Below are 23,593 nucleotides of genomic sequence, written 5' to 3' on the forward strand. Positions count from 1 at the left end.
TGGGCTAAAAGCTTAACCCTTCACAGCAATCCTTTAAATATACTTAAAATAAATAAAAAAATAGGATTTTAAGGCTAATGTGATTAAGATTTTTCAGCAGAATTATTCCTCCTTTAACCAAAGGATGCACATAAAGGCGAGAACGAAAAAAACCAAAAAAACTTCCTGTAAGCTCCAGTGACGAGCCGAAGTGCACGCTCACAGTGCAGCAGTGGAGCTCATCAAACACTTTTCAGCCAACTTCCATCTCCTGCCAAATTCAAAATCTGTACAAGTGCTTCATTAGAGTAAGAAATAAAAGAATTGTAATAATGTATGCAGTAATTATGCAAGGCTTATTATCCTTGTTAAAGATAATAATTACTAATAATTCATTTGAATTTCATTCATCTGTAAATGAATACTCTTTTTTTTTCCACTCCCTACATGCAGATGCTTATCTACTACACATCTCAAGCTGTGGTCCCTCAGGTTCAGTCCATTTCTGGACTCATTATGCTTCCTGTTGCCTCTACAGTCTTTGTGACAGAGCACAGAGCAGCCGAGCCAGTACTTCACCAGTTGGGCTCCTATAAAAATCCATGAGAATCAGCAGCGTTATTCCATATAAGACTACATGCTAGAGAGCCTTCAGGCTAACGCAGCCCCTTCGTCATGGTTCCATTTCCTTGTAATGATTATGTCTCAGGAAGCACAAGAATTTCACAGATTTATCTACAATCTGCAGTGTTTGAAAATTGACAGAGATATTGAAAATTCCACGTATTCTACAGTTTTAAAGATGCCTTTATAGAATCATATTTCAACAACTTTTAATTTGATGTGTTTTTTTTTTTTTTTAATTCAAACTCTATAGACATAGTCGCAATATGGAGAACATTATTCATTCTACACACACAAACTCAGATAGGTATATTATACACACCCCACACCATATACTGAATGCATGATGGGATACTGAATAATGTTTGCCCTTTGCAGGCATGTATACAAACATCTGACCTTTCCCTACTGAGGGAATCTGTTTGTGTCCTCAGGACAAAAAAAAAAAAAAATTACTAGAAAAACTGTTTTATAAATGATGTTACACTTCCTTTTTGCTTTGGCTGTTATATAACTATATTTGTGGACACTGGCACTTGTTAACAGACTATACCAGTGGTTTTGCACGTTTAAGCTCATTTACTACAAATCATGTATACGTTACAGTATAATTTACCATTTTGAAAACTTCCTTTTAGCATTTTGACTCTATTTATTTCTACTGTTTTTATGGATTTCCATTCATTTATGTCCTGTATGAAAATTGGCAAACTCTTCAAGCTTGCTTGAGTTGTGTGCAAACATTCAGTCTGCTTGAGGCAATGCAGTGCAGACTTTTCAAATAAATCCGCACTTCAATGGCTTTATCACACAACAATAGTGAACCATGAAGGAAAATTAATACAAACTTGATTTTCATATTAGATTATACAACTGAGGCAAGTTTAAAGACTCAAAACAAACAGAAACCAGTAGTTTCCTGGAAATATATATCCTGCCAAAAAAGACTGAATAAAAATGTTCAGTATAATTTAAAAACTGATAGATAGAAACACACTGGGATGGTCCTTTTAGGTTAGTTACAACTGGTTTCCTGTGATGTGAGTTATCTAATATTAGAGGGCGTGATTGTTGAGGACACAAATGAAGTGGTAATAATCTCTTAAATGTGTCACTTTCACATGCAGGTCCTTACGAAAGGGAACGCCCATGAGCGCACTTTCACATGAGACTCTGCACACGTCTTTCAGGGCAGCTTGCCAAAATTATTTCATAGCGCCACTCATCTCAAATGAGATGCTGGAGTCATTAATAAAAGTCAGAGTGTGTGTATGTGTGTGTGTGTGTCTCTCTCTCTGTCTCACACACACACACACACACACACACGCTCATCTTTATGGACCATTGATAGCAAATTCATCAGTGGCTCATGACAGTCGTAACGCCTAAGCTCTGACTAATGAAGGCAGCCTTCAGTGTCTGCTCAGTCTGAGAGTGCTTTGCTCTGGATTAGCTAGTCAATTCTCATGAGCAGAACAATCGCCCTGCGTCGCCCGAGGAGATGACAGGGTCACGCCTGATGAAAACTGGAAAAAAGGGGAAAAAAAAAACACCTTGCCTTAGGGCTCTCCATCATAGATATCAGACTCTAATATTCTGTATTAATGGAAACAGTGATGAAGAGAGATTGGTATTCGGGATAACACATAAAGGGATGGATTGCTATTTATTGATGAGCACACTGGTGTGGAGGGCAGCCTCAAGTCCCTGTGGTCTGCAGCCTCATATAAACTCATAATTGCTCTGAAGTTGGAAGATTACAGAGAGACTAGTTAGCTCATAACAGTGAATGTATTGGATGATTTAGTCAATAAAATGTCAGAAACTGGTACTTCAAATTGCTCATTTTATCCGATATACAGTCCAAAACCCCAAATATTCGATTAACAATCATATAAAACAGAAAAGCAGAAAACCAGCAAAGATTTTTATTTGATAAATTAGTATCAGTTATCAAACAAACTTGAATTACTTAATGCTTTCACTAAACAAACTATAATCCGAAAACCACAGAATTCCAGGCTGTCGCCATTAATTCACATCAAAGACATTTAAATGACGATGTCACTCGCTGCGTGACTCACTCCCTTCTAGTCAGCCAGTGTCGATCAAGAAGTCTATGCTTTAACATCAGAGAATGTGACATCCACATGCTGGCAAGCCTATTTCATGCTTCAGGTCCTTGGAGTAATGGGGGCTGAACTTGTGCGAGAGTGGGGTTAGAACAAAGCTCGACAGTGAGCGAAAAACTGATCAGAGGGAAAGATAGGCAGTAATCTCAGCCGCATTCCACCGCGATCTGCTTCTGTCGGCTTAAAACCCTCTGGTTTGTCTATGGATTGTATCAGCCACGCTGGCCAGAACTTGTTGTTCTCAGAAAGAGACAAACATGCAAACCCAGTCACTTATATGATTTATTATAACTGTGTCTAAAAGCACAGAAAGAGTATTTAAACCATATATTTACAAACTATCTTAATTTTTAGTGTCCTTTTACAGAGTTTCATAACCAGCCCCCTCAGTCTGTACTTGAATTGACAGTAATCCATCAACAGAATCTGCTTGTTTTAAAGTCCACCCCCCAAATCTATGCCATGAAATCTACAAACAGTGAGATAATATTCTGGGCAGCTTTCTGAATTCCTTCGTCATGGAGATTAGCAGCAGGGTTTCTATGAAACTGGAAGACGTGGTGCTCAGGTTATGAGGGACAGACAGTTGGATGGAAGAAAAGATGGATGGTAGATTCAAGGATAGATGGACGGAGCCATTAAAACACAACTGGACGAGTCAGAGACTGCAAATGAGCCAAACCCTTTCCACAGAGGTGGTAATGAAGGTGCAGGCTGCCCAACTATCCTCCTACGTGATCTCCTTTTTAGCTCTGTGTTATTCATCATCCTCCAGTATTTTGTATTAGTAGGCATTCAGGTGGCAAATAAATGCTGCTAGAATACAAATCAAGCCAATTCTAGGATACTGCAACTGCACAAGTGTGCAGTATTTGCTTATTTTGGGGATAACTAAATGAACTAATGAACTGGTGCTTTGCTACGGCGGTTCCTCCAGATAGACGCTACCGTGTGTGATTTTATTTTGGAAAGCTTATACAGTAGCAGACATGATGAGAATGTTAATTGGCAGCATGAGGCCGGGCTATAATTGCTGCCATGGTTATGCTTGATGAGCTGTGCTGGTATTATAATGTGGATAAGAACATGTTATTCATCCAGTCATGATATCAAACTGCGTCACATGAGCCATCAACATTTCGCTGGTTTTGTAACATCTATTTTCACTGGTTTATGGTTCCATGTTATTGCTAAGTGTTGCTGCTATTATGTTTACCTCATTTTCCCCGGGTGTTGCTGTTAAGCATATTGAGAACAAATAAACAGTTATTTTCCGAGAACAGTCTTGTTGTGCATGAGTGGGAGTCAAGTACTGTAGACAACATAATAACAATTTCTGATGCAATAGGAACAATAAAAAAATTCTGTTTTGGAGAGCGACGTCTCTTGAGTGCTGCATGACCAGAGCTTTGTTCCAAATCCGGTCCAGAATAAGTATTAAACTCAACAGATTCATCCTATTATGTGTATGAACAGATTAGCAGGTGTGTACACTATGTGTGTCTGTGTTTGTGTGCATGTATTTGAGAAATGACCTTTTATGCCAAAGGCTAACAGTGCTGTTATTTAAAGTGTCGGCCAAATGAGAGGGCAGACACTGTGTCGCCGTGGATATTTCATCAGTCCGTGGATGAGTCCACATACGTGCAGAGTCAGTGCACCTGTATGAGGTGGCTCCTGTTACTGTGACGAAACCCTGCACACAACACATGCTGTTGCCAAAAATAAATTCGGCCACCTAGAAAATGATGATGTGGCAGACAAATTACAGTATGGAGGTGTCAAAACAATCCTGCTAGCCTCTTGAGATACTAAATAAGATTCTGGGACTGAAATATGTAGCTAATGGTTATGGAGTTGCATTTGTTCCCAGTTTTCAAAATGAGCAGGGCCTCGGTTGACAGCTTCAGTAAATAACACGACAAGAAGACTGAAAAGACTGTCACTGCAAATGTGAGTTACCTTTTCAATGACTTACACGCAGCCAGTTTTGTCATCCGTCCATGCATATTTGATGAGCCGAGGAGGAATGGACAGTGTCTGAAAACAGCAGCCGACAGTGGGATGAATTTGATTTGTGACAGTGACAAAGTAAGAAGCCAAATTAATCTGAGCTTTTGCTTCAGAGTAAATGTGATTAGGCACCGAGCTATTCAAACGGAGAGAGATAGATGGAACATAAAGGCTCCAATCAGTCCATCCTCATTGAAATATAAAAAATTACTCCATGCGCTCGGAAAGAACTGGCAAATTCGATCTAGCATGGCTCGTGATTATTATAGTTACTTTATCATTATCCTTGACTTGATTCTGACAGGCAGCTGATTATCTTTAACTCATTCCAAATTGTCCTCTGTGTCTGTCTCAACGTGAGGAAACTAGCTAGCACCTGAGGGAGACGCTCACTGCTCTCACCTGCAGCACAGTCAGAGAAAGAAGGCAATTACACATCTAGGACCAAACTCAGCTGCTGTCACAATTACGCCGTCAAGCTGAGGCTGCTGAGAGCACACACACACACACACACACGCACGCATCCATGAATTGATTGACATACACGCACAGATGGACATATGCGTGCATTCAGATGCATATAAATGTGGGAACACACACACACACACACACACACACATAGCCCTGACCTGATCCTCAGCGAGTGTCGGACAGTCAGTCAGACAGTAACAGGCTGTCCAGTGGAAACCAACAGCAGCTTCTGTGTTATAGCCTGGTTCACAGAAGGTGTTAAGCCCACTCCGACATCATGTCATTCATCTGAAAACACTGCTTTCTCTCTGAGTGACGGCCGTGAGACATAAAGCAGCAATGTAATCTGAAATGATTTGGGGTGTCGCTAGTTGACTGGCAGGCCTGGCAAAGCTGAGGAAACCGGAGTTTGATGTGGATTTCACACAGAGAAGATCAAACCAGAACATTCCTCCATTTATTCTGCTTGGATGTCATCAACAGCAGGTATGATTGTATTGTACATAATCTGCTGCTATGGTTACAAGTAATAATGGCGGCATGACTAATGTCCATTTACAGTGTGAAAAGATAGACCACAAATGACCTAAGCGGTAATCACAGATGCTGTCAGAGAAATGTTTGAAGGAAAGGTGGGTAACTGAGCAGAACTGCAAATACATAACCACACCTTGGATAGTGAGGGTTACTGTAGGTAGCCTGCAGGTGTTTGTTTTGCTTTGAAAGCACTAATTGTGTCACAACCACACCTTGGGGTTAAGCATGAAGGACTTAGATGACCTGCTTGAGAAACATAACTCATTTTGGCTCGTTTTACACATTTTTGGGTGGCACAAACACATGGAATTTGTGCAAAAAGTTGACAGGCAGAAAACACAGGGCTAATCTGTGTTGTCGTGTGAACTTTTACCTCTGTGTTTGGGTTATTTTTAGTCTAAGGTTGAAGGGCAGGTGAACGACCAGTATAGAAATGAAATGCAGGTATTTGAACGAAAAACAGTAGAGTATGACACCTATAGCTTTTTTTCACAAGAGCAACATTTCACAGCTGTTGTAATTTAATGCTTTTGCGTCAAAAAAAAAAAAATTGAAACCAGTCAGGCTGACGCAGCAAAAAATCCTGTTTGAATGTCAACATGCATTCAGGCTAAAATCTGCAGCCAACAACCTGAGAGCAGCATGTTTACAATAGAAACAGAACACAATGGATTCTTTATGATACGAGGCCATAAAAACAAACATAAAACAAACATTGCTTTACAAATGTGATCTAGTCATTGACAGGTAACAAAAACCCCTCACAATGTACATAGACCAAAAACTAGATTGAACTGTGACACCTCTGTCCTCAAAAAGCTCAAAACTCAAATCATGGCCGTGTTTTATTTTATAGGTTAAAGGTTGGATCCCGACATCGACAGCCATATGTCTACAGATATAAGAAAACACACGGAGCCTCTTTCTACTCATTTTTTGCATGACACTTGGGGAAAAAAGTCACAACTCAAACTGCAGAATAATCAGTCAATGGTGGAGCCTCTGGCCCCAAGTTCAGCCAATAACGACTGCTCTGATGTCAGTGCAGGTTAAAGTCCCCCAACGGCTCAGCACAACTGTTGACTGAGTGGGTGACATGACACCTGCACAGACATGAAAATGTCGCTCTTCAAGCTAAAAAAGAAGGCAAATCTTCCCTCCTCAGGTCTTTATTCCAGAAAGACACAGAACAAGCTGCCGTTGCCTTTTCGTTGTAAAACCCTCAAAAGTGCAGGACTGAAACTCACTTCATACTCCAGTCTATTAAGGAATAAAGCGGCGGCTGCACTTGTCGTTTCCACTCACTCACCAGACTTTCCCTGCTCCCCGTCTGACTTCATCCCCTCCTCCGAGGGGAGTTTTCCGGCGTTTTCCAGGATCTGTCAGGTGTGTGCTGCGGACTTTCAGGACAGAAAGAAAGACAAAATCCAAAAAAAAAAATCCTTGTTTGTCAAGCAGCCCTCCCTCAGACCACAACCATTTTTATCTTTTTCCCACTAAAATCAGGATCAGTTGACACCAGGAAATATATCCAGGGACTGCCCCTGTGTCTTTCCCTCTCTGAGTGTACCTGTTCCAAGGCGACTCCCACGGGTTCAGTGATACAGTACACTCAGCCCCTCCCCCTCAACTCAAATGGTTTACTGGGTAAGGAGGAGGAGGAGGAGCTCACCCGGGCTGTCACAATGATTTTCCCACATTACTCAAATGCATACACAAACATACGCACGTACCAATGAGGGGAGGAGCCAAGCCAAGGTGTGGGCTTGCAGGCAGGTGAGTGACGATGTGTGTGTGTGTAGTCTAACACCGGCAGGCTGCTCAGCAACAGGTCTGCCAGCTGTTGACTTGCCCGAGGGTTTTGGTAACCTAATACTTTTAAAACAACACCTTGAGTGTCATTAAAATGACCCCGGCAGTGGGGGGAAAAAAAACAATTTGTGATGTTTGTTCTCTGCTGTTTTACAGTCGGTAAAACACGTTTTTTTGATTGACGCTGTTCAATGTTTTTTTCAAAGCCGTCACTCCACATTTTTTAGTAACTTGTACAAACTAAGGGAGTCATACAGAGTAAAGAAGGGGCCTAAGAAACGCAATAATGGCTGGATTTAGACCTACAACCACGGGATAAACACAGGATATTGTCGTCATTTTGGTGGATTAAAATGCAGCTCCTTTATAAACTGTAATACACCACATATGTTTACATTTCATTGTAAAAAGCTATCCTTTAAAGCCGCCCACATTTTAGTTTAATTATATCTCCTATCTGTAATTTCTGTGGTTGGTGAGGAGAGCAAGTAAACAGACTCAATCACCGGTTTTCACGATTAATGCAGACACAGGTGCGTGGTATTTGTTCACAAAATCTGTGTATGCTTGTTGTATTAAACCACTCCTGCACTGACATGCTGCTAGAAGGTAGGAAGGTAAATGAAAGATGGATGATGTGTGAGCGGTCAGACAGAAGAAACCTTGATTTTAAACAAATGCAATGATCCTATGAATTAATTAAGATTTATTCATCTGTCTGCAAGGGCAAAGATAAAACGAGCAGAATGATGAGTCAGACCGTAAATGTAATCCCACAACTAAAGTGGGCACACCGAATTAGTCATAAAAAGGGCAAAACAGCAGCACAAAAGACTCATCAAAGGCTGATTGAATTGTATATTGAAGTTATTTCCCTTTCATCCGTGTAATAATAAAGAATAAAGCAGCAATCCACGTGGAGCCTTTTGTGTGCAAACCAGTAATGATCATAAATAATTATATTTTATCAGCTGATTAATTCATTCAAATGGGACAATTCATTATAAAAAAATAAAAATGTCACAACTCCATATGTGATTTCTTATATATTTACAATCAGTATTAGGGCCACACAGTCACTGCAGCTGCTGCAAAAATAAAACCAGTCCACCCACACTGTACTGTGGTTAAAGGAGCCCTCACTGGTGGCCTGTGCTGAGCCCAGTTTCTCTCAAGCACCATTAATCAACAAGGCCACTTTTGAGACTCAAACTTATACAAATATTTTTATAGAACCTGCTTCCATAACAGTGTGGCAAAACCATGCAGATTAGTGAATGTAAATTTAATTAAGCTCATACAATTTGTTATAATTTATCAATTAATTCATCAACAATCATTAACTACTGAACTCTGCTTAATTACATGCCTCAATGGAGCTTCCACAACTCCCCACTGACCAGGAAAACATGTGCAGGGCTAAATAACAGCATTTGTAAATAATTAGAATTGATAAAGTTTCTTTGTTTTATATTTGACAACGGCTGCAGCTACGGAACCAATAATTATTATTATTATTAATACGAAAGCAATAATTTACCAACTACTGACATTTTTTACCATGACGTCAAGCATTTTAGTATCATCCGTACCAGTAGCCACTTCCTTTATATTTAGCTAATGTTCAAAAAACATCCTGTAAATTTCAGATGAAGTGAGTGTGTTCTCCATATACACACACACACACACACACAAGTGCCTGAGACGTTATTTCAGAGTCGATCTACTACATTGCCTATGGCGCACTGCTATGCAGAGTGTGCCATTTCAGAATCACTAAGTGTACTATCCCTCTCTCCGAAACAGTCAAGCAGCTACAGAGAATAATCTCTTGTTGTTAACTGTGTCCATGCATAATGGACAAAGTGAGGAAATTGAACACTGTCTACTCAAAGGAGTGTTTGTGGCCCATGCAGGGGCCTTCAGTTCCACTGAATCCTCCTCTATCCTCGGCTGATACACAGCAGATTATAAGAGCTGCGGATGAGAGCGTGAGGCTTTGTGTTGGGAACATGTGTGTATATGATGAAGGATTACGCTTCATGATAACGCCCAAAGGATCCTCAGAAGATGGCAGGGAGAGAGGCGCTGAGTTGTTATGTACTACACAATTGGAACCCAGTCATTGATTTTTGTTGGACTTTATTTTCCTCTCACAGTCACAAGGCCATTTCATGAAATGGTAACAAATGCCCTTTAATGCCGGTGAAGAGGAAGGCTATAGTAGTTATATGGGCTATAAAGGATGCGGTGTGCCTCTGCCTAGAACCCAATGGTTTAGGATTAGAAATCCAAGGATAAGAGATGACTCAGCAATTTCCCCATTCTGGCGAACTCAGAGAGAGTATCTGAGGGAAAAAAAAAAACTAATAGTGTAATTTATCATGTGAAACTCTGTGAAATTGTGCTGGTAACATTGCCTGAGAAATGATTGCAGGGCAGTTCCCCAAATGCTGGATGACCTGGAAGATGGTTTTATGACAAAGGGGTTTTACCATCTCAAATGAGGTCATACTAGCAGGGTACCATGATTATTGAGCAGTGTGCCAGAGTGAAAGAGCTCACATATTTAACAAATACAATAACTTACAAGAAATGTATATGGAACACATTATCAAAACCATCTTTGCTTGCTCAGTAGATGGCAGAGTGCAACATATTAATTACACTATTCTTGCTCCAGACCTGTTGGGACATGTTAGACAGAGTGTAAGGTAACTAGGAAGCGGTCCAGCTGCAGCTCAGGCCCAGACACTTGTGAAGATAAAGTGCTAATCAGCAGGTCTGTTGGGTTTCCTAATTAAAAGAACGTACTTGGCACGTGCTGGCTATTTACACTGCATTAAGACAGCATCTAATCACACTAGCGGGGCCGGGGAACAACAGGAAATTAGCTTTCTTTCACACACATGGCTTATGTTACATGATGATACTGTAAAAAACAGTTTATGAGGAATTGAACTGACGCTCACCTTGCCTTTTCTGCATATTGTGTGTTGCCGCATTACACACACATGTGCACACATACATGTTCCTAAGTTCTGGGATGCCTGGAGGTGATGAACTGAGAGCACTATCCCTTAAATGAAAATCAATGGAAGCAGCCAGTCTCTCTCTACAGTCAGTTTACACAATACCTCAAAGGATGGCAGCAGCACCTCACCCTGCTAGGAAGATATCAACCTTTTATTGCTTATGTGAGAAAGAGATGCGAGTAAAACAAAGATAATGACAGACAGATTTAGAAATTGATTCAGGTCTGTGTCTTGTGAACAAGGCGCTGTCCCTCTTTTTAATGCCTATCTTCAGTGCTGCCTAACTGGCCTTTGTTGCAACACACAATGCAAATGTTAATGGACACCCTCTCCTCATGAAACCCCCCCCCCCCCTTTTCTCTTCTCATGATTCTTCCCAACACTGCAGCTTGCACTGCAAAAAACTTGAAACAAGCCTGCATAAAAAGATCACCCACGAGTCACAAAGTGTAAACTGTTTGGGAGAAAAAAGCTGTGAAGATGACAGAGTTGAAAGGAAAAATGGTCCCAACAGGAATTTATTATTAACTACTGTACACCACAGAAAATAATGGAGGGAAATGTTGTGGTAATGCGGTAGTAATAGCAGTCTGAGTTATTGTAAAACTCTGTAAAGGGTAAATCTTCCCTGGATCACGTGCTGTATAGCAGAAAAAAAGCTGCTGGAATACTGCATGATATTTTCAAGCATGTTGCACTTCTAGTCACAAGCCAATCAGTGAAGTTGAAGCAGGTTTTTTCCCCTCAGCTGTCGAAGGTAAAAGCAGTTTTCTGCTCAATATGATTAAGTGTTGATTTACACTTAATCAATCAATCAAAAATCTCATGTTTTCTGTTTATGCTGCCACCTAGAGGTAAAAATATTCACATTGCTGCAGTGATGCAACATTATACTGCAGTGCAGCGGCTGCAGTTACCTCACAATGTTGGGTGTAGTCAAAAATTTATTTAGCATTTTAACACAGACATACTGTCAAAATGGATTTCATTTTGTGTCTGTTGTAGGAATAGGCTGTTTAAAACACAAATAGCACTGCCTTAAAAAAAAACAAAGTGTTGCCTCGGGTAACAGTGAGAAGATTTAATATAAATGAGTCTAGTTGGAGTAACACATCCATGAGCTTTAAGGTTTATAAGATGTCAAAACACTGCAGAGCAGTTTTATAATACTAAGGAAGGGTTTTACTACTCAAGTCAAAACAGAAAAAATTTAATTCTTCCGACAATTACGGGGTAAAGAGGACAATCTCGCCATTCAGTTTCATGGCATTCTAGCTGAATTTGTACTTACACATATTTATTGGTCAAAGCAGTGTGTTACCAGATGATGTTGTTTTGCACTGCTGCAAAAGTAGAGTCATTTTTTTTCCTAACAACTCTACGTTTTTTGTTTTTTTTTTGGGCCAGAGCCCCCTACATCAGGACCCCCGCTGTGCCAATGCAACAGTCTCACTGTTTGTCGGTCTGAACACGGTGTTAGACAAGTAACACGACTACGGAGTCAGAACACTCCTGTTGTTACATTTTTTTAAGTTATAACATGTCAGCGCATACTTCACCTGAGTGGGTCTCCTGCGGATAACTGCAGGGGTTTGACAAGGAATGCCAAGGTCTTAGATTTGTTATGATCTTCACGAGGATGTCATTTCCTCTCCCATGACCTCCGTCCCAACCCCCACCTCTTTACTCTTTTACCTCAGGCAAAGCACATAAACGGGGAGGGCGGGTCAATGTTAAAATGTCAACTTCCAGTCTACTGTTTGAAATGAGACCTGAAGGTGTGCAACCTTATATTGTTGATCTAATGTGAGTCTAAAAAGTTTCTGTCTTGCTTCACGTTATCTTCTCTAACTCACTTGCTTGCTCTTCTACTTTTCTTGGTCTACTCATCGCTACAAGTACTGTGCATCCTAAATTCATACTCATCCAAATCAGCTCCTTCATTCTTCATCTCCATAAGCTATGTTATTTGCCTCTCTATTCTTCCACCTTCCAAACTTCATGTTCAGCAATCAGTGAAAAGCCACCAGATGCCACTCAGCTCTCTTCCAAACCCGTCAGCGCCAACAGCTACCGTCCCTCTCCACCATCGCCTCCACTGCCAATTCACGACTGCCAGGCGCCAGCCCAGATGAGCTGCCCGTGGGCCTTTTGAAGGGCAGGCAGAAGGTATTACAACCGGTGACCGGATGTACCAGTTGGCTGTATGTTTCATGTCGAGCTGAAGTCCAAGGTGGAATTCAGAAATAGAAAATACACCTCTAGTAGCACCTTGGCACGGTGCTGTAATAAGGTGTAAATCCAAAACCTAATGAGGTGTAGGTGTTAAGTGAAAATTTTGGAAGGCATTCTTAGACTGCAAGACAAACACACACTAATCTCTCAGAGGGTGAGAAGGTAAGTGTTTTTTTTTTTTAGAAAAAAAATATGGTAAGTATGAATTTGATTTATTCTTTAGTGCATTGATTAAAAGGAACAGCTGTGAAGGAGCAGCGTGTCTAGTCTGGATGTCTGATCTCCTTACCCTCAGGGTGAGCTCAGACACGCTGTGAAGTAAATTCATTTTGGCTGCTTGAATCCACAATCTTTTGATCACTTTTAGTTCATGACCATAGATAAAGGTTTTGAATATAGATTAACTGGTAAATTGAGATCAACTTTAGGCTAAGCTCCCTTTTCACTACAGCATGTATTCACCTGCTGAACTCATGCTTTCAACAGGTCTCTGTGTCCCTATACAAGGACATGTCATATTAACATCCCAAGCATCCCATATTATCACAGTACTCCAACCCAATGGTACATAATTCATAAAAACAAAACAAACAAAAAAAAACATGTGGATGAACAAACTCCCTGAGAGCTGGTCCACACTTCACAGTCAGGATGAACTTGGCATGCAGCCAATAGAGAAAGACTCTCTACTTCATGTCAGCTTCCTTAACCAATGATGTCCACCAGAAAGCTTGGTATTGGGTTGGGTTATGCACATCAAGAAAAGCAGGTTTAAATTTGGGGTTTTATTGAGAAATGTTTAACTAGGTACACTACAAATCTGAGCTGTGCAAGAAATATACTGCATATCCTAAAGTACTAAGAACGTATGAAATATACTGGAAGTCTATTTTAAAAACATTTTGCTTTTTTTGGTAATCCTAAATACCTATGAACACCTTAAATGTATGATTTCTATACATAAACATATCTTAAGATCAACTTTTAATACAGTCTGTACAACCATAGTGGTTTCAGTTTAATATTACTTCAATATAATACTTTTGAATATAGACTTACGAGGTATATTAAGGGCTTGATTAGCTACAGTGTCAGATGGTCAATGGATGCATATTGGCAGTTTCCATTCGCTAAAGACAAATCTACAAGCACTAACAAGAGAATTACACACAGTCTGAGACCTGACACTTTTGAATCCATCGATACACACACACACATCACATTACAGTTACATTCAATACAATTACATTACAGTACATTCAGCAGGCACAGTGCTTAGCAACCGTCACTGCAATCAAATTTAGGTGGTGCAACCTGCCTCTGTAAGGGAAAGGAGAGAAAATGAGAAGAGAAAGAAAGAAGAGAAGAAGAAAACAACAAGAGCGTTTGGAAAAGGCTCAGTGGAAGAAGAGAGAAAAATAGAAGTTTGTGTCTCTGAGAATTTCTCTGATGTTCTAGTGAAAAACAAAGTGCACGCTCACATGTACACGCACACTATTTTTTGGGGAAAAAACAGTGTTTACTTTAATGACTTCTCAAATAAGTCTTTCTGCACAGACAAGTTTAATCTAGACCACTTGGAAATTTAACTTTTTGACTTTATGACCTTTGAGTTCCATTTGTCAGCAGCCTCCTTTAATGAAGCAGTTAGAAAGTGACAAAGACTGCAGATAATCAGACTGCTGCTCGGCTCCCTTTGTCAATTTCAACCTCTCAGTGGCCTTTAATGGAGAGGCCAGAGGACAGAAGCACACAAGCACGCAGAAAAGCCATTTGTCTATGAACGTTTCAGCTGAAACATCTTTGTGAATCCACAATGTGAAACTCTGATTATACTGTATGCCTATGATGATTATATCCACCGTGGTAACCCCATATTACTTTTTCTCTTCCTCCTCGGTAATATAAGCAGTCTTTGATCGCCGAGTGACCGTGCCCGCTTCCAAATCTGACTTTGAAGATGACAATACAAGAAATATCCAATTTGTCTGGCCACTGCATTCTGGCATAATTAAATGATATGAGTCACATTAAAAAAAAACAAAAAAAAAACAAGCCTAACCGCAGCCATTGTGAATGAGCATTTCTGAGTAGCTATTTCTGATGCGTGGAAATTACAGTGGAGAGGCCTGGATATTGTTGCCGGGGACAATTTAAGTGCCACTCTCCCAATGGCTATAAGAGGGCTTTGGTGGGGGCAGGTGTTTTGGAAAAGTGTCAGCGCATGAGAAAAATGGAAGTGCTCAGCAGAGACCTCTCCACACATGCACACCCACACATACACCTTCACATTCTGCCTTTCTTTATTGTCCTTTTGTTCGTGTCTGTCTCTCTCCTCCACCCTTCTCTCTATGACTTTCTCTTGTTAATCAGAAAACATATGCAAGGCAACACGGTGTCCTTATGCATTATGTAATGTTTCACCTTGTCCTCTTCCTCACTGTGCTCTTCACCTCTTTTTCCCCATTTTTCCTTTCTTCTTCTCTGTCTCTCCTTCCCTTCTTTTTTTTTTCCTGGTTTCCCTCTTTGACTTGTGTGCACTGACCTTCTTATTTAAAACAGCTCATATGCACGCTGTCAGTGGGAAAGCCAAGCTTCCCCCGGCTGGTGACGTCATCGCCTGTCAATGTGCAGAAGCAGCACCTGTCTTCATGTGCTTACTTTTGTTTCCCCTCTCCTTCTCTCTCTCTCTCACTGCAGACTTGAGATGAAATTGCTGATAGCACACCCCCTCAGTTTGTTGTTCTCATTCTGATGAAACTTGTGGTGATATATGTGGCCTTGGCCACTGCAGGGGTTGCTGGTGCGTGCGTGCGTGTTTTTCCTGAGTCTGCACATTTACAGCACCCAGGAAATGACCACAGAACAAACGCACCAGCTGGCACAGTGAAAAATGTGTGCCTTACTCCGTCCATATAACAAAGCTGATCTACTTTCTTGACTTCCAAATGACCACCATCGTTTAAAAACAAAAAAAAAAATCACAAATGTACTCATTTGTAATCAGATATTTCAGTATGTTCTGTGATTTTATCAATTAGATGCAGACACCTGCACTGGCCTCAGATTATTACCACATGTGGTAACAGGTGGACTAATGTACAATAGTAACAAAACAAAAAATCAGCAAAACTCCTCCAGTGTTTTCAAACAATGACTGTACCTGTCAGCATTCTCAGTATCATCATGACATCAACAGATGTTAATAGGAGAGAAGAGAGAACTGGCAGCCAAACAGACCCCAACGCAAGACACTCTAATGAGGAAAAGGGCCTCTGGGGGCTGCCTGGGTGACACTAGAGATCTATACTGGAGCTTATAGCCTTACACTTTGTACTGGTGCCATCGTTAGCTACTCTGATCCTCTCTATAAGACTCCAAGTCCTTGAAAGAAGCTTTTGCCATGAAAGGGCTTGAACATGGAAAGTGGAAGTGCTACAACTGTGTTCGTCTGAAGAGCTGACGATGCTACTATTGGACCTGTCTGACCACCCAGTCAGATAAGAGTCTGGGAATAAAAACAGTCTTTTAAGTTTATTGGCTGATCTTTGGGATGGTTCATGGTGACGCAAATGACTCACAGCAGAATAGTAAACACGGGTGACCACGGAGCGTGATGGTATAAACTGTTGACGGAGCCATATTGTAGCATCCCATTAAATGAGGGCTGGAAGTCATTAATGCATTAAATGTAAAACCAATAAGTATTCAAACTGTCCTCACAAGAACCGTACGAATCTCTCCACTAGCTGCAAGCCCTGCAATACTGTAGGTACACAAGTGACTACTGACTCAGCAGATTGAAACATTTAGGTAATGGATTTAACTCATTTTAGAGCCATAATGTGAAAACAGATGGTGCAGGAGGCTTTAAGGTACATTATGTAATGATGTAAAGATTGTAATGTGGCTGCAGTAGAATCAACCACCAACCAAGATGCAATTACATCACATCTGGGTGTAAATTGACCATTTACACAAATTGGAGAGTTACTATACATGCAGACTAAACATTAAATTTCCCCTTGATCTAACAGCATTGTATTGTGATGGATTCTTACATAATCTACCTTTAACTGTTAAATAAATGGTAATTCATTATTACTGGATGAAGTTTTAACTTCTTAAATGTCTTTATATAAGTCTGGATTGGCTAAGATCTCAACAAGACGTACATACGGTTTAGTAAAATGCATTTAAAGTGCTTGTAAATGCAATCGAAATATTCTATTTACAGCAATTACTACTAACTTTTCAACATGTTTAACCAATTATATAAAACTTACATTTGATGCCACCATATGGAGTTTTTAAATTCTTTCCTATAATTTGTATATTTTCAGCCAGGACTATTATTTACTCAGTGTATTATTACTGTACAAGCTGCAGTGAGAGTTATAATTTCTACTCTTCTGTTCCATCCAAGCATACAACAACTGCACATAAAACAAACAAGCAATGGTCAATTATTGTTGTGTTCCTAGCTCAATACTAACGTGCACGCAGACTAAATTAAGAGCCTTTGTAATAGTCTGATTAGTTGAAGAGCTGTCTGTGATGTTTGCAGGACTCACTGGCTTCATTAGCAGCCGAGGCAACCCGGACCGGTTAATAACAGCCCTTGTTAGCTAGAATAACACGTGAAATGGATGCTCATTGTTCAGCTGCCAGCAGCAAATGCTGAGATGGGAGAGGGATTGATGATTGCAGAGGTGCTACTAGTTACCACTGCTCTTACCCCCATAATGAAATCCTAGCGCACCCTTCGTGCAGACACTTAATCACAAACTCAAGCTCTTGTGGACTGGCTCAATGCAAAATGTACTTGCAGGTGCAGATGTGGGTGTGTATATGCAGGACAGTATTTTTGCACATGCATACATTCTGGGACGCATTTGTGTCAACCCTGCCTTACCACAACATCCACTAGAACTTCTTCCTGTACTCCTCCCATGGTGACACTGCAGCAGAAAACCTACTTTTAAGTCAAGAGTAAATCTTACCTTTGTCCAGGGAGGCATCCGGAGAGTTGAAGTCCATGAGGCTGCTGATTTCACTCGTGTAGCAGAGGTCAGTGGCGGGCGGCTTCTGCCTCGGGTGGGGAGAGGGATCTGGGAGAGGAGAGAATAACAGACAGGGTTAACTCAACATACAACATATGAAGGGATTTAGAAAGATAACAGAAGGGAGAGAGATAGAAGAATTTATCAGTGTTCTTGGAAACGGGATTTGAGCTCAAGGTTTTGAGAGGATACTAAGTAATTCCAAATGAATACCAAGAGAAAAGAATATTCTGTACATATTTGACTTTTTAAAATTCATATTAGCTTTACTTGTGTTGTGTCTTGTGTAGCTAAAAATTACTGGATGTTTGTTGAAGCATCCAGAATAGACTTAGAAATGCAACCGGGGCTGTAAAATTCATTTTTAAGTTAATACATTCAAAAACAATATCTAAATACGTTTTGAGCCCTGTAAATGGAAACATAAAAGCTATATGTAAAGCAATTTCAACACAACAAGACCACTGATATTAAATTTAAGCCAGACAGTACACAGATGTGTGTGTGGAGAGAGAGAGAGAGAAAGCTTGTGTATATTAAAGCCCTCATCAATGTTGCTTTTCCTCTGTACATTAAACTATACTGTATGCAGGAGGACATTTGGGAAACAAAATGATTACCGCAGCACACCACACCAGTGACCTCCACAACATCCCACTCAATATGCACATAATGAACTTTTACTCTTCGCTCCTTAGACTGCACTAACTCCACAGTAGCTTACTATTCATCAACACAGCTACTGTCTCTGGAGACAGCGTGAACGCACCGCCGTAGCAAAGGCATACAACCCTAAAACACATGCAGCCGCAAAAACACATTCGCTGCTTTGAGAGACTGCATACGCACATAAATATTAGCATTTTTATGACCAGAGTGTGATTTGATTTCTGGTGAGGTTCAGTGGTTTCTAATATAGTTTTTTCGGTTCCCACCAGCGGCACGTTGTGAATGCATATTGAATGCATTTCTGCAGGTCAGCAAGTGTTCGCTAAAATGACTTTGCCACTTCAACATGTGCTGTCCACCTCTGCCGTCCTCCCAAGAGTTTTATTTCAAAGAAACACTTGCAAAGAGTCACTCTCAGTCGTACAAGTGTCACTTTTTGGAGAGCAGTCGTCTCTGGTTGGTAAAAAAAAAAATGTTAAAAGAATTTAAAGGTTCTGCTTCGCTCAGACGCACAGTAAAATTCACATTTCAGCAAACTACATCTCTTCAACGTCAGTCCTCAACCTCGCTGCTGCTCTCTGGCCTCCTCCTCCTTCTCCTCCTCCTCCTCTTCTTCCTCTATCCTCCCCTACCAGTCCACCAACCGCCTATTAGGAAGCTGTTACTGGTTGAATTATCAGCAGTAATTGAGCACAGATGTGTCTGGGTGAAGAGCTCGACGTATAGGGGCGGTACTGTCATTATGGCGAGATTAGTCATCACACTTGTCGAAATGGACTTTATAAGGCAATAAATAACAGCCTTGCTCCCTGACCTACCTGAGGTGATTGGTAAAAGCACATGAGGGCTGTTTCTTTTAAAATTGTATATAACACTTTGCCACCCAACACCTAGCAAATGTATAATTTTCAAACTTGCCCCCGGTGCAGCCTTAAGCACCGAGAACACAGTTGTTAGTTTTTTTTAATAATGTAAAAATTCACATTGCATACTTATCTGCTAGCTTCAAGCTGCTGCACCCCGGTAGCCTCGTGAATATATTTTATCTTCCCTGCATCGTGCCCTTGACAGGCCCTCAGAGAAAACTTACAGATGGAAAAGGAAAAGAGTCTGGTGGAATAAATGCAAAGGAAGTAGTAAACCATGATAGTTGCTTAGTGAAAACAGAGAGGAAAAGCTGGTATGGTGGAGAGAAGGAGACCTTCAAACGACAGCAAAGAACTTCACTTGATTTATTTCTAAACTCACTGCGTTGTCTTCATACGTCTTCATTCACTCAGAAATAAACATCTGGATAATTCCGAGTTACATTTGAACTTCTACTTTCTTTTTTTTCTGCATATGAATCTTTAACGAGTCCTTGTGAAATGTTTACTGTCATACGGTTGCCTCAAAAATGTGAATGTAAATTTCTTGTTATAGCTAAAATAAATGAAACTGCACACATATTAAGGTGCAACTCATCTTCTCATCAGTACCGTACAGTACTCTGATGCTGCTGCTTGCACTTGATTAATATGTCATATTGTTACTGATATAATATTTGTAAGCACTTACGGCCAAATGTAGATAAGCTTATAATCATCTAATAACAATTTTGCATGCAACTCCCTATTGTGAGAAATATTTTCCACTAATAATAACACCAAACACAAAGTTCTTCTATGCTGCAGCCCTACTTTCTGATTTAGATTTGTTTTTTACATCTTACAGAACCACGCACTTTTAAAATACATGAACAAAAAATCATTTGCTGGGCTGCACACATTTTTTAAAAGTGATTTTTGCTCCATAGTTTTTGTTTGTAGACTACTTGGATGTTTTTTTTAAGAGTCAGAGGTATGGGGAGGGAATAGTCCGGCTGCTGTTCTTATTATTGCTTAGGCCTTCAGACCTTGCAGTGACGTGTGTTTGTGTGCGTTACTGAGAAATGCCATTATTTAGCCAAGTGGAGTTGTCAAGGAGGTAATTGCAATGTTTTCTAGGTCATTGTCCAGGTCTCTGAATCAATGTCCTTTTGAACACACTGAATATTTTTTGGTCTGGTGAGGTCCAAGTGGCTCATATTGATCCTGTAATCTTTATCTCGGCTCACTTAAGTCAAAGAAATACTACAGAGAGTGACAGGCGGAGAGGACAGACAGACAAAGGGTGAGAGATGAAGTCAAAATGAGATACCGGCGTCTGATAATACAGACAGAGATGTAGAAGCAATCAAAAATGTAATTTCCATTGTTGTTCTGACTCTCTACATTTGCTGCCTGCTATGCTGCACCTTGAATGAGAGTGAAGCTTTACTTACGCTTGTTGTATAAATCATGTTGGGGGTGATCTATTAAGGATTTGAGATAAGAGCATCATTTCCTCTCTGTTTCCATCTTCTCTTTGTTCTTTCCTCATTTCACCACATGCCAGTAGCAGCAATACTATCTGACAAAGACACAGTAAGCTTCGCAGCAAGTGTGGATATCTGCCACACAGAGTTATGGAAGATTTCAGTTTGGCATAAAATTAAGAGAATCCGTATGTCTGCAGAGCTAAAACGATGCATACATTATACACGCCAATTAAAACAAAAACAGAAAAGTTTAAAAAATGCAGCTGGTAAGGGAAAATCATCTATCTTTTTACCAATTTAATTGAAATTCCTGAGAACTTAATTCTGGTAAATCACAGGAATTTCAGCTATCTGAAGATTGTCTTTTAAGCTGCGAGGAGAACAGCAGGCTTGTGGAGACCTATTTAACGTTCACATTTCTTTTATCAGCTCTGTCCTTGCTGTTTCTTTATATTAAGTTTTTTTTTTTTGTCTAGTAGAAATGTTTATATATACACACATAACAGCAATGAAGGCATGGGTTGTAATAATCTTGCAAGATATATAGCTTTCATGAGAAAGCAATGAACCGCACTGCAGCAGAAACTTTTTTTTTTTTTTTAAATGACTGATGAGAATTTATCACACTTTATAGCTCGGTTCCATTTTCCTCACCATCAAACTTCCTCAATTCACTTTATCAATAATAAGCAGTTTAACCAGCCGAGCACACAACTGAGAGAAAAGGTAATTCTGCTGTGATGAAATAAATAATGATTTGGCCCGGAGACAAAAACAGCTATTGTACACCATGTGGCTTTCTAATGATGTAATTATCCAAATCGCTGTATTCTTGCCAAACAGGGTCCAAGAGAACTGAAAGAAATTTGGTTGCAACAATTGTCAAAGAGGCAGTGGATTCAATTGAGCTTATTCTTGGAATTTATACCACAATTTACTTGCATTTAAATTTTTATAACTTTCCAAAAACCACCACAGTCAAACCCACTTCATACAGTAATTGGTCTGCTGTGTCAGGTGCAATTAACTACACTGAGACGACAAAAGTTATGCAAAAGACACGTCGTTCTTCAAGAGAGACTGCTGAGGCAGTGTTGAGTGAACAGTTTTACCTTTAAAACTGGTTGAATAACAAGTCAAGATACGGAGATGTGCACAGTTTTAGTATCAATGTGCACTCATCTCAACTACTATTTTGTCCACACCATTAACATATATAAGAGGGGCAAAATATTAGGAACCCTTCAATATAATGCTCTCCAGTAAACCACTACGATCTCAATAATAAACATAAAGTAGAATTATCACTTTTCTGATGATGTCAACAAGAACTGAAAATGTATACGCTTGGTTAAACTAGGATATATGGCAGAGCTGTTGTACTGGATTGCATTAGATTGCACAGGTGTACCTAATAAAGTGCTCTGTGAGTGTAGATATTGAGACAAAAGTCTTTATTGCAAGGCGACTAACAGTCCAAAAGTAAAAGGTGAAATGGATACAAAGTGCTGACACATGCAGGAGTGATAGTGAACACACATTATGTTCTTGGCTACTTTGAAATAGACCTTTTCCTCCCGGTTAACACAATGTTTCACTTTGACCATGAAAACTGTTCTTTTTGAATTCAAAAGAGCATGTTTTCAGTGACCCTACTTGACTGTTGATTCCTTTGGGAGTTTAACCTTTACATTGTTTCAGTAAAACTTGCATAGAGGACTCAGCCTTTGTCAACAAGAGCCCCCTGTTGTTCCTCTTCTCAGTGGGGATGAAACACAAAATCCTTGTCAGGGAGGGATGCGTCTCCCAAAATAAACTATTCCCTTTAAATAGATGCAGCCGAGCTTCCTTTACCTCGCCGAGTCTGGAGGAAGATTTAGTTCAAACTTCAGACTTCACTGCACATTTTTTAAAGAACTCAGACAATTGCTTTCGGGAATTCAAATGTTTTGCAGTCGGTCAAAGGATAATCTGTGAAGCCGAGGGAAATATGCAGGCATGTACGGCTTCAACAGCAACACTCTGCCTGAGTTTGTTGTTTTTATTGCTCTTTTTTTTTATCGCTCTGAGTGCCACTGAAAATAGGTCTCATTTAATATTTATGTTCCCAGCACACATTATTATTAACTGTAGCTTCATTTACTTTAATTTGAGCATAGGTGGTAAGTCTTACCATTTATTTACATCGGCACATGTGTCCACCCTCTACTGACAGCAGTTTATATGTCGCAGTGTATTTTTTGTAATCAACCCATGAACGTAATAATTATTGGTACGGCCATGTTTTATGGAAGACCTTGATACCTTTACATAGCAGGAAGAGGACTCCCACGAAACAATTGAATAAAACCACTGATTTATGTTCAGTTACTGTGCAAGGACACGGTGCTCCACATTCACAGAGTTCAAGTCCACAGGTTTGTGGAGATGATTGTAGAGGTAATTCACTGCTGTAATGAACTGAACTCTTCGTGGTTATGATATAAAACATCCCATATTGTAATGGTCTTCTGGCTGAGTGTTCCGACAGTCCTAAAGGGAAGATCGAGAGGAATTACTAGTCTTCATGCTTGGACAGTTCTCTCTCTGTTTCTCACTTTCCTGTCACCACCCCTCTCCCTTGAGTCCTCTCTTCTTCCTTAGTTGACTGACTCCACCACTCGGACGTCATCTCTCCTTTTTCCT

General features: G+C 40.2%; 1 protein-coding gene across 9 annotated transcripts in view; it reads right to left on the minus strand.

Annotated features, from left to right (window-relative positions):
- The window catches only part of kazna (kazrin, periplakin interacting protein a), a 181,763-nt gene that overhangs the window by 37,994 nt on the left and 120,176 nt on the right, over window positions 1–23,593 (minus strand). For 8 of the 9 annotated variants that reach the window (XM_067591837.1, XM_067591838.1, XM_067591835.1 and 5 more), the window contains one exon: window positions 17,842–17,949. In XM_067591837.1, the coding sequence (XP_067447938.1) occupies window positions 17,842–17,949 (108 nt within the window). Of the gene's footprint in view, window positions 1–7,065; window positions 7,309–17,841; window positions 17,950–23,593 lie in introns of those variants that run through there. The other variant, XM_067591842.1, reaches the window with a different exon arrangement.

This window comes from Thunnus thynnus, chromosome 6, assembly GCF_963924715.1.
Source record: "Thunnus thynnus chromosome 6, fThuThy2.1, whole genome shotgun sequence".
NCBI lineage: Eukaryota > Metazoa > Chordata > Actinopteri > Scombriformes > Scombridae > Thunnus > Thunnus thynnus.